At 56.0% G+C, this 10,682-nt stretch overlaps 4 protein-coding genes across 4 annotated transcripts; 2 read left to right on the plus strand and 2 right to left on the minus strand.

Annotated features, from left to right (window-relative positions):
• Positions 1-451: 451 nt before the first annotated feature.
• Positions 452-4,348, minus strand: J3D65DRAFT_627444 (uncharacterized protein). Its single transcript, XM_066800540.1, has 4 exons — positions 2,987-4,348; positions 2,735-2,854; positions 2,527-2,675; positions 452-2,478 (listed from the first exon to the last, which is right to left on the minus strand). The coding sequence occupies exons 1-4, from the start codon at positions 3,967-3,969 to the stop codon at positions 887-889; spliced, it is 2,844 nt and encodes a 947-aa protein (XP_066654523.1). The 5' UTR covers positions 3,970-4,348; the 3' UTR covers positions 452-886.
• Positions 4,349-4,504: 156 nt separating this feature from the next.
• On the plus strand, positions 4,505-5,851 carry J3D65DRAFT_698149 (proteasome regulatory particle subunit; the record flags this gene model as incomplete). The annotated part of the gene is made up of 8 exons (XM_066804054.1): positions 4,505-4,571; positions 4,645-4,670; positions 4,729-4,857; positions 4,917-5,019; positions 5,075-5,088; positions 5,147-5,360; positions 5,408-5,520; positions 5,575-5,851. The coding sequence occupies 8 exons, from the start codon at positions 4,505-4,507 to the stop codon at positions 5,626-5,628; spliced, it is 720 nt and encodes a 239-aa protein (XP_066654524.1). The 3' UTR covers positions 5,629-5,851.
• On the minus strand, positions 5,739-8,907 carry J3D65DRAFT_590611 (M protein repeat protein-like protein). The gene is made up of 3 exons (XM_066797789.1): positions 8,507-8,907; positions 7,284-8,452; positions 5,739-7,229 (listed from the first exon to the last, which is right to left on the minus strand). Exons 1-3 carry the CDS (start codon positions 8,673-8,675, stop codon positions 6,003-6,005), a joined length of 2,565 nt encoding a protein of 854 aa, XP_066654525.1. The 5' UTR covers positions 8,676-8,907; the 3' UTR covers positions 5,739-6,002.
• Positions 8,908-9,273: 366 nt separating this feature from the next.
• J3D65DRAFT_403875 (uncharacterized protein) lies at positions 9,274-10,378 on the plus strand. The gene has a single exon (XM_066795949.1). The coding sequence runs from the start codon at positions 9,458-9,460 to the stop codon at positions 10,289-10,291; it is 834 nt and encodes a 277-aa protein (XP_066654526.1). The 5' UTR covers positions 9,274-9,457; the 3' UTR covers positions 10,292-10,378.
• Positions 10,379-10,682: the final 304 nt, after the last annotated feature.

The following is a 10,682-nucleotide window of genomic DNA, read 5'->3' on the forward strand; positions in this document are numbered from 1 at the left end:
TCAGAACTGACAACGCCGCCGTCGGTGCCGTTGTCAGCCCGCCAGCTGGTGCATGTGCTCAGGCACTGGGTCCGCCACGGCAGAAGACGGTAAGAGACGGGGACGATTCGCGAGGGTGGATGGCATTGATGAATGGTTGGATGGACTGTGGGTGCGGGGTTGGTGATGCGGCTAGGAAGACGCCTGCTGGAGAGTTGCCTTGGGTAGGCGTGCAGTTGCTTGTTCTTTCGCTACTTGTGTGTAGACCGTGCTGCGTAACTGTACACGCGGACAATATACGCGCACGCGTTGTTTTGTTTTGGTCTTGGAACGTTGTCATTAAGAGCAGACACGGTGAATTTGGACTTATGAACTTGGCAAGGTTCGGTTGAGAACGGGTTGGAGTTGGCGCCAGGTTGGAACAGGGAGCTTGCTGGAAACCGAATGTGGTTGGCAGCGGAAAAGGAAAAAGGTCACGAGGCACCAACAGAGCAGTTGCACTGCTGTGCATGGAAGGGCCATCGACATGATGGCATTCATAACCGCCACTAATGCGATCATGTATGCTGGACATTGCAGAGCAGTCATATTTGATAGCTGCGAACATGCTAAGCAATAGCACTACCAGCCATTCGTGTCTCTCGGAATGCAGCTATGCGGTTCAATCTTTGAGCATCCGCTGAAAGGCTTTCAAAATCATGCTCCCTGGTATCGAGATTGCGCCGGAAAGAGAGAGCAGACAAGCTGCTAAGCCGTCGTGAACAGAAGTCCTTGGAAGTTGCAAGGCCGAGAAAAATACAGAACGCAGCTGAAGTGGGTCTCGTCAATCGTGCTGCCAGTCTTCGAACGAACCAGCGTACGTCCGATCATGCCCGATGTTGAGCAAATCTCCGATCCAAAGGCAGGCCTAATTTCTGTCATCGTCTTCCTTGAAATTGTTCTCTTTAGCATCATCATCAGAGTCGTTGCTCTTCTCCCCAGAAGTGTGCCTCCTTTTCTTGGAGGTTTCTTCACCAGCAGTATCAGCTACAGTCGTTTCTTCTTCTCCGCCGTCGCTGTCATCGTGAACATTTTTCAAGTTTGCAGGTTTCGTCTCGGGTTCCATGGCGGAAATTTCTCCGAGGGTCGAAGATGCTCCTAGCTGTTCTTGAGAAGCTCCTTCTGCAGCTTTGTCCGCGGTATTGGGACGGTGACTTTGCTCCCGTGCTCTGGATTGACTCCGCTCCAAGAAATGCTCCTTTCTCAGATACGGTGGACGTTTGACGCCGTGGATTTCATGGTATTGGTAACACGCATCGCAGATGCGCCTGCCAACCGAGTCAAACTGCCATACCGAAGTATCGGCGGTTTGACAGTTGGAACAAGAATGATCTTCAGATTCCTCCTCTTGAGGGTTAGGCGATGCGGTGTCATGTGAGCCTAGCTCTGCTGTACCAACGCCCCGAAGGATTTCGGCAGGTTCACTCTGACTTTTATTGCCTGGCCTTGACGATGAAGCGCGCTGGAGGACATGAGGGGTGGCGGGTTCTGCAGAAGCATTCTGATTGATCGCTTGCCAACTGCTGCCTTGTGAACGGGATGGGAGAGAGCCGAGTTGGGATGTTCTATCGTCTGATGGATCGGGCTGGTCCACGACTCGAGGTTTATCAGCACTTGAACCGCCTGTCATATGGGATCGTTGAGCCGGGTCCACACATGCTTCACATCGAGTGCGCCCATCTTCGTCCAACATGGGAACATAGCCGAGGTACGAGTTGCAGTAGTAGCAGCTTTTCATATCCTTAAGATCCTGCAGTTCGCGTGGTCTGTTCTTCTTGTGTTTCCTAAAGTATAGGTAGCAGGCGCTGCACGCCATTTGTCCGTTCTCATCTTTGCGCCACTTGGACGTTTTCCTTGCGAAGCAGTTTCGGCATTGAATTTTCGTAGTGGTTGCTTCCAGACTTGAAAGACTTTCGGGCAGTTGATCGAGGCAGCTTTCACATATTGGGCGATTATCCCGATCCCGGAGCGGAGTCTGGGTGATGGACTCGTTACACCTGTAACAGACGACTTGGGGACGGCGTATTGAGGACGAACCTTCCGCGTTGACGTCTGGCTTGAGATCCATTTGCTCCTGGTCTTCCACGTCTTCGCCAACCTTTTCAACATGTTCATCTTCCGACTCTAGATCTCCCAGTTGATCAGGATCATTTCCCGCCAATCGATCCAGCTCGAGCGAGTCTTGTCCCGGAGACCGTGGGTTCGAATTCGAATCAACATCGGGCGAAAGCTCGTCCGAGTGGTGAACATATCCGTGTTCATCATTGCCAGCGTAATAGTCCGTGTCAGGGCTGTTTGCATGGGCGCCTGTCGTCTTTCGTCGGCCACCACGTGATCGCTCGCCGTTGTGTGGCAGACCGCCGTCCAGCCCATGCACGGTACGATAATGCTGGAGCAGATTGTCGCTTCTGGAGAAAGCCTTGGAGCAGTTGGAACACTTGTGAGGACGTTCACCCATGTCTAAAATCGTCAGCACGTGATGAATTCATCGCAGAATTCAGTACTTACGCGTCGTCTTTTCGTGCCTCACTTTGTGCTCAACCCTGCTAAATACGCGGTCGCAGAACTGACATTTGCGTCTTTCTTCTTTCCGGACAGCTCTCTGCATGGCAGGTGTGATGTTGGGTGTCTCGAGCAAAACGGATCGCTCCACTCGTCTGCAGCAACGTTAGAAATCCAGTGACACAGAGGTGATGGAACCAAAGTAGTTGCTTACTTGCTAACATTTGGCTCATTCTCGTCTGATGTGGATCGAGAGCGTTTGGTTCCTGCTTGGTTGGGGGTATTAGGAGTTGTCTGAGGTTGATTTCTCGCCGGAGAGCGCACTGCTGGTGCCCTATAGCCAGGTGTTGTCAGATTCCGAAAGCCGCTGCTTTGGGCAAGTCAATGCCGAAAAAAGTGGAGACAAGTCAAGGGGGGAAAGGGGGAAGGTTGGGTTCGAGCAAGGGGCAAGCAGGGCAAAACTCACTCCTGTATGGCAGGAATACGAAGTAGGTTTTGCGCGTTTCTGTAGGCAATAGACTCCAGGTCCCACCGGCTGACAAGGTCGCTTCGAGCTAGTTCTTCAACAAAGGCCTTGGCCTGTTTGTTCTTGGAAAATGGGTAGTCGACGCTAAGCATGATCTTCTCGATGGGTGTGACGCGCAGCAGGCAGGCCATTGGTGCCAAAGAGAACATTCCCGACGTGGTGATCCAGATGTTGTTTTTCCAGACGTGCCTCAGGTCGAACTCGCGACCACTCCATTCGGGGTCCTTGATAGTAGAGGTTACGTCGATGATGCGATCCAACTGGAATGGGAGCATTTCGCCCATATGGCCGATGATTATCTTCAATCTAGGAAAGCAATCGAAGACGCCGGCAGCAAACAGGCGCAGGATGTGCAGACCAGTTTCGCTGTGCCATCCCCAGCCGAAAGTACCAAGGAGCTGGGCAAGGGGTTCCGGATATTCGCCGTCGTAGAGAGCTCGCTTGGTGTCATCAGTCGGCAAGGTGGGGTGAAGGTAAATGGGCACGTCGAGGTCCTGGGCAGCAGCAAAGAGGGGCCAGAACTTGGGACCATCATAAAAGTGGCCATTGCAGTGGTTGCTGATCAGGGCGCCAACGAAGCCGAGCTCACGGACACAGCGTTTGAGCTCCTTGGCGGCTTGCTGGGGTTCGCGCAGGGGAAGCAGGGCAAAGCCGGCATAGCGTGAGGGGTGGCGTTTGGTGATGGAGGCCAGGCGGTCATTTACGGCGCGTGACATGTCAGGAGTGGGATTGACGGGGGTGTGGGACAGGACCTGGAGGGCGATGTTGTTGTCGTCCATGTCGTCGAGACGGTCGTCGCCGAGCGAGTAGAGGCGGTCCATGATGGATTTTGGGAAGGGCGGCGGGCGAGCATCTTGCGGCGACGACTCAGGGAGCAGGCGCGCGTCCTGGAAGTGTTCCTCGAGGGCGATGAGCGGAATCATGTTGGCGAAGGCGACTCTTGTGCGAGCGCCCTTGGTGGAGACGGGAACCTGCGCAAGACATGCAAACGGGACGGAGAGGTCAGGTTGGCGGATGGAGGTGGTGTTGAAGAGGGAGAGAGAAAGAGAGAGAGGGGAGAAGGAAAGAGAGAGAGAGAGCACAAGCGAGGGGAAGGGAAGGGAAGGAGACGAGAGAAAGACTGGACTGGCTGGAACCGGCGAGGAGAGGAGAGGAGGGCGGAGGGGAGACAACCAAGTCAGGCTCAGGCTCAGGCTCAGGACGCGGCGGACGGCACAAAAGAGGGGGAGGGGAAAGTGTGTTGGGTGCACCGAGGAAGCGCAAAGCGCATAGGGGTTCAAGGGGGCAGTAGTGTAGGTGAGGGGCTGCCTCGCGACCGCCCCAGCTGCCAGCTGCCAGCTCCCAGCTCCCTCCATGTGCGCCTCCGCCTCCGCCTCCGCCTCCGATTCATGCATCACCTCCGACTCTCCGCCATCGCCATCGCGCTCCATTCGGCACTCCCACACCACCTCACCCGCAATGCTTTCCTCCACGGCCGCCGACCAGTCTCGCTTCGCCATCCACGACGCCTGTCGCGAAGGCAAGAGTATGCACACCTTGCCCCCCCAAAACAACGTCACCGACCCACGCACGCACGCTAACCTGCCCTCCACATCTAGCCGTGGTAGTCGAGTCGCTGCTAAACGTATGCCTTGTCGCGGTCCCAATCACCAAATCCCAACCGCTCAAAACCCCCTTCGCAGGCAAATCCAAAGCTCGCCAACCGCAGAGATGATGACGACCGCCTCCCAATCCACTGGGCCGTGTCCTACAGCCACATGCCCATAGTCAAGTTGCTCGTGCAGACCAAAAACTTCGACGTCGATGAGCAGGTACGGCCGTGTTGCTTGGAAAACGAGGCTCTCGCCCGCTAAGACTGCGCGTGCTGCAGGACGGTTCTGGCTGGACGCCGCTCATGATGGCCGCAAGCCTCAAGGACTCGGACGAGCTCGTCGACCTGCTCATCTCACGCGGCGCAGACGTGAACATCAAGAGTATGCCAGCCATGCTCGACTTGTGATGCGCACCAACTGACCTGCGCTGCCGCAGACAACAACGGTAACGTACGAGCCTCCCCTCGCCCCTCTCGCCGCAAACGCCCCGCCAATGACCCTGCAACAGACGGCGCTCCATTTCACAGCCTCCAAAAGCAATCTCGACATAGCCCGCAAGCTTGTCGAAAACAAGGCTTCGGCGCGCGTCAAGGATAAGCGTGGCCAGCTACCCCTGCACCGCGCTGCCGCCGCCGGTTCGGTCCCCCTGATCAAATTACTCTTGCAGGCCAAGAGCCCCGCGAATGCGACTGACATTGACGGCATGACTGCGCTGCATCACGGTGAGTCAGGAAAAAATCGGTTGCTCTACTCCGCTAACACGCGCCAGCCATCGCCGAGGGCCATGGTGACGCGGCGGTAGAATTGCTCAAAGCCGGCGCAGAACCAGACAAAAAGAACAGTGATGGCGTCATCGCCATTGACCTTGCACCTGACGCAAAGGTACCGTGCAGCCCCAGCTTAATTGGCGCTTTGCGACGCTGACGTCCAAAACAGATTGCTCAATACATATTCCACAGTGCCGAACTTGAAGGCATCGAGCTGGCATAGGTAGTAGATGCGCCTTGGCGCCACCGTGGGCATCAAAAGAAAAGATGGCGACCGCAACCAAAGAGCATTCATTTACTGCTACAGTTGCATCTTGCGAGCAGACATTCGCTGCCACAGCTGCGCCTAGGGATTGTCTCTTCAACACCCAATATGGGACGTAGGAGCCTGGAGAAGCCCACTCATGACTGCGTCGATGCACCATTTGCGGTAGGCATGACTTGATATGAACCATGATATACCCGACCTCATCACAGATAGATACAAACAAGAGAACCAACCCTTGATTCCCCAGAGATACCATAAATTCATCAATCAATAATGGTGCAGAGCCCCAGCTCGTTGACCATCTCCTTTGTCCGATGTTCCGATCCGCCTCACTTCATGGTCCTCTCAACCAGATCCTTGTAGATCTTCTTGAGGTCTTCGACGTCGTTCTTCAGCTCTTCGACCTGTTCGCTCTTTTCGCCCAGCATTTCGAGCGTCGTCTCATACCGGTTGTTCAGCTCCGTGAGCTCCTTCTGGAGCCTGTCCACCTTTTGGTCCGCCGCTCGCTTCGTCTCAATCTCGCGCATGAGAGCAACGACCTCTTCGCGCGCCTCGTCCCGCTGCGCTGCCAGACGCGCCATTTCCTCTTTGGACACGGCTTTCTCCGATTCGAGGCGGCGCACGGCGGCGCTCATGCGTTCGACAAGCTGGACCGATGGTCCTGCACCCACGGTCGAGACGGAAATCATGTCGGCAACGGTACGGTGCGGAGACGACGTGCGCTCAAAATCTTCTTCGGGCTCGATCGGGTGGATGGAAGGAGGACTTGGAACATTCTTCGAGCCGTTGAGTCGAGCGACCGACGACGACGATTCTTGTCGAATTGAGGGGGGAACACCCGGTGTGCGTTGGGCAAAATTTGACGTGCGCCGACCGCTTCCTGGAGATTGGTGCTCCAGGGAAAGGAGAAGCTCTGAAGATACGTTTCTGCTGATGTTGCGGCGACTGTGAATACCACCATCTCCTGTGGTTGAGTGCTTTCGACTGAAAGTGCCACCTTGCGTTGACGGCGTCTGCGGGCCCAGGAGGTGCGGCAGGGGTGCTTCCGGGCTGATCGGTGACTGTAGTGCAGCTTGCATCTCGTTACGCAATTTTGACCTTTCTTCATCAAGCCTTTGTCGCAACTCGGCGTCCCAGATCTTCTTGTGCTGTTCGAACTTCGCATTTGCTGCCTCAAGTTCCTTCTCAGCTTGCTTGACTTTGGCCTGGAGATCCGCCATTGTGGTCTTTTGCTGGCTGAGCTCGTGCCCTAGCGCTCGCGCCCGCTCACTTGTGCCTTCGAGCTCATCTTCCAGCTTTCTACTCTTCGAGTTGGCTTCTCGTGCGCGGCGCCTGACCTCGCTCTCGCGCTTCGCCAACTCGTCTCGTTCCTTTTCCAGTGCAACCACTCGCGAGGTGAGGCTGCTCTCAATGCCTTGCCAGTTCTCGCTGGCAAGTGCGTACTGGGTTTGGAGGGTTTCGATTTGCCGGAGTAGTTTGATTTGAGAATCACCTGAAGCAGCCGAAGACACCTCCTCAGTGCGGGAGCGGAGGACTTCGAGCTTCGTTTCGAGGTTCTAGAGACGTGTCAGTACTTTGCCAAATCAACATCACGAACCAAGCTTGCTTACCCCAATCTCTCCACGAAGCTCGTTCTCGACTATCTTGGCCCGCTCACGCTGCCGTTCGGCCTCATCTTTGGCATCTTGCGCTTCTTTCTTTGCTCGATCCTCCGCCAGCTTTTTCTCTATCCGAGCGTCGGAGAGCTCGTCTTGCAACTCGGCGACGCGCCGCTTGGCATCATCGCCAGCACTCTTTTGCGCTTTCTTCTCCGCCTCGCCAGCTCTGTCGTTGGCTGCGACCACCTGTCTTTTAAGCTCCTCCACCAGGCGATTGGCTTCGTCTCGCTCAGCTTTGAAAGATGCCTTCTCCTTCTCCACTTTTTCGAGCTGTTTGGCTTTGCTCTCCCCGACTTTGGCTTGTGACTCCGCCCTCTTTGCCCGATCTGTAGCATCGCTGACGCTTGCCTCGGCCTTGGCCAAACGCCGCCTTAGCTCAGCAATGGCCTTCTCATCCTCCCCAACTTTGGCGCGCAACTTTTTGATGGTATTCAAGCAGTTCAATTCCTTTTTTGACAGTGCCTGGCCCTCTTCCATCAACAGTGCTATCTGCTCATCCTTTTCCGCCAGCTTCCGATCCACCGGGCCAGCGTCACTATCGTTGGCGGCGGAGCGAGCGGAGGTGGCCGCTTGACTGGCCAGGTATTTCAGCTTTGCTTGTAGTGCGTCTATTCGCTCGAGATTTGCGGTAATTTCCTCGCGATGTGTCATGGAGAGCTCTTCGTAAGCTTCGCGAAGAGCAGCCACATCTTCGGATTCTTCCGTGAAGGTTTGGGGGACAGATTGTGGTTTCAGTGGGTCATCGGGTCGTGAGGTCGGCGTGATGGAAGAATCGGGTTGGAAAAGTTCTTGCGGTGTTGGGGCGTCATCTTGCTCCAGTACATCGTCTTCGACTGCTATGTCCGGAATTGTTGAGGCGTTATTCTTCGACTCGTCGGCCGCTATCTGCTCCGCAGCATCATCGGAAAGATTCGCATGCTCCTTGATCGCAGACGATGGTGCGTCCGAATTGCGCGAATCTACGCTGGTACGGGAAGTCTCCGCGAGACTGGGTGAAGCTGTGCGGGAGGGTAGCTCAGAGGAAGATCGTGACCGCTGCTCCTTGACGGCTTTCGCCAGTCGCTCCTGGAGACGGTCATTCGCTCTATTCCCTGTGCTGCGAGAGGGATTCCGACTGAGGGCTACGGAAGTGTTCAGCATGCAATGCGCTGCGCAGACAGCTCACGGCGGGCTACCTTGTTCATAAGCGGCCTTCTTCAAGGCGGCCTCGTCAGCCCTGCTGCGCGCCGAGGCCTGGTCATCCTCAGCCAGTATGGTATCGAGGCGCGACTCGAGGCCTGCAACAGCGCTGGACAGGAAGCCACCCCACTTGGTGGATTGCTTGGGCTTTGGCGGCGCGCTCATGCTGCAGTGTAACGACTAGAGAGGTCGGCGGGCTGGGTTCGGCAGAGTCATTGCTCGGACGGCTGGGGCGGTAGACGAGGGAGTGTGGTGCAGGTCGTCGGGACGGCAAGCATGCGGAGGAACAGAGGGCGACTGGACGCGATGAGGGCGTGGGATGGTTGAGCGATGTGAGGTGCAATTGGAAGAGTGGCCTGAACTACCAGCTAAGGAAAGGTACGGTGCGTTGGTTGGAACCGTACCTAGTTACGCACTGCAAGGGCTCCTGGCCCGCTGATACGCAATCCCCAACACGAATCTAACCTAACCACGCCCGTCGCCTGGCTCGCTCCAGGGCAGCCAGTCTTCACCACGGGAAGAATGATGCTCCGCCATAAACTCTATCGCGACGACATGTACCGGACGGCGCCCTCTTGACTCCCTGGCCGACTGTCGTCCTCCGCTTGGGCCTGCCACCGTGTCACGGCGTGCACGCGTCGAATCTGGCCTGATACGTCTCCACCCGCGCAACCAAACTGTCTCAGCTGCCTCTCCTGCGCCCGAATTCTGTGCGTGAATCACCCACCCACCACTCGTCCTGTTTGGGTCTTTGTCTCACCGCTCTGTCCGAGCTGGCGTCGTGGTGACGAACCTGGTTTTCCTGGCCGTGGCTGGACCGTTAGGTTGGCAATCAGCGTCCTATATGCAAGAGCACGGCGATGACTTGAGCCCACGAGGAATGGATCCATCCTCCCAGCGACCAGCAGGCTCGTTGCAGAACATTATCGTCATGACTGGGTTCCACCATGGGCAGACGCTGTGTACCTTGCAGCATGCACTGGCGTCCCTTGAAGAATGAGCTTGGCAAAAGGTCTAAATGGCCAAGGTCGACCGAGGAAGCAACTTTGCAGCTTCATTTTCAGTGCATGTCTGCGTGCACCAAAGGGATCTATCTCTACTTGTCGACCTGGTCTTCCCCAGCGCCACAACTCCTGTGCAGACATCACACGTGCTCCCTACGCCGAGTTTCGCCTGATCCTGGCGAATCTTCATCTCCCGTCAGTCTTTGTACGACTCCTCGACGCCTCTGCGTCCTTCAAGCCGCCTTGGATCGACGGAACCTTCACCTCCCCGGTCCCCGCGGGCGCCCCTGTCGTGAAGAAAAGGCAAGGCGTTGCGTCACGTCCAGTTGGTCCGGTGGTTTTGCATGTGCCCTCCTGGCAGCTTTTGGCCACTGTTGGAAGGATCGTGGATTCTGGGGACCGTCATCCCACCTTAAGGACCACCGAGCCATTACCTGTCAAGGGAGGCTGGTGTGCTACGCTCCTTCAAAATGCGCGCCGCTATCATTCTTGCGTGGGAGTTTAGAGGTGCCAGAGGGCAGTACCATCTCCTGGCGTCGCTTTCGTGTCGCTCTCCCCGTACGCTACCCGACGGCGCCGTCTGGGGACTGTCCAAGTAGCGTGCATATCAAAGCTGTGACGACGGTAAGGGTTCTTGTCGAGCCATCATGGGCTCAGGTTGTGGGCTCTGTCCAAACGAATGCACAATCGACTTTGGAACATTCACTTCTTAGCCCCGAGTCGGAACTCTCACCAAGAAGCCTCATTCGCGAACTCAGCCTGACAGTCTGCGGATGAACCTTTGCACAGGTACTCAGACGATCGCCCTTAACCCCCTTTGCTCATAGGGCTCAATCGAGTCATGTGGCATTGTGAGTCCCCAAGCGAACGTTTTCGCATCCTGGACCACCATCTCAGAATGCTTGCGGCTATTCATCACTGATCGACGCCCGTCTCCGCATCTCTGAACAATGTGGCCCTACCACCCTTGCCAATTGAATAATCTGTGCTACGTCAATCGGAAGATTTGTTGGTGTGATATCTTGCTGACAGAATATGTCATCACAGCAGACTCGTCATCTTACTTTTGGAGTACGCTTTCCTTCCAGTGGTCCCGTATAACGAGTCGAACGCCAAAAAAAAGGGCGCATCCAAGAGTCGGACAGCCGCATCGCTTGGGACTCCGCAG

The sequence above is a fragment of the Phyllosticta citribraziliensis genome, assembly GCF_038025025.1.
Source record: "Phyllosticta citribraziliensis strain CPC 17464 chromosome Unknown J3D65scaffold_7, whole genome shotgun sequence".
In the NCBI taxonomy this organism is placed as follows: Eukaryota; Fungi; Ascomycota; class Dothideomycetes; order Botryosphaeriales; family Phyllostictaceae; genus Phyllosticta; species Phyllosticta citribraziliensis.

Excerpts from the sequence above, each read along its gene's own strand:
- J3D65DRAFT_590611 (XM_066797789.1), bottom strand. The coding sequence starts at position 8,675 with ATGAGCGCGCCGCCAAAGCCCAAGCAATCCACCAAGTGGGGTGGCTTC. Across the intron at positions 8,453-8,506 it reads GAAGGCCGCTTATGAACAAG|CCCTCAGTCGGAATCCCTCT; the intron begins GTAGCCCGCCGT and ends ACACTTCCGTAG. Across the intron at positions 7,230-7,283 it reads AGCTTCGTGGAGAGATTGGG|AACCTCGAAACGAAGCTCGA; the intron begins GTAAGCAAGCTT and ends ACACGTCTCTAG.
- J3D65DRAFT_403875 (XM_066795949.1), top strand. The coding sequence starts at position 9,458 with ATGGGCAGACGCTGTGTACCTTGCAGCATGCACTGGCGTCCCTTGAAG.
- J3D65DRAFT_627444 (XM_066800540.1), bottom strand. The coding sequence starts at position 3,969 with ATGATTCCGCTCATCGCCCTCGAGGAACACTTCCAGGACGCGCGCCTG. Across the intron at positions 2,855-2,986 it reads CGTATTCCTGCCATACAGGA|GGCACCAGCAGTGCGCTCTC; the intron begins GTGAGTTTTGCC and ends ACCTGGCTATAG. Across the intron at positions 2,479-2,526 it reads GAGGCACGAAAAGACGACGC|ACATGGGTGAACGTCCTCAC; the intron begins GTAAGTACTGAA and ends TGACGATTTTAG.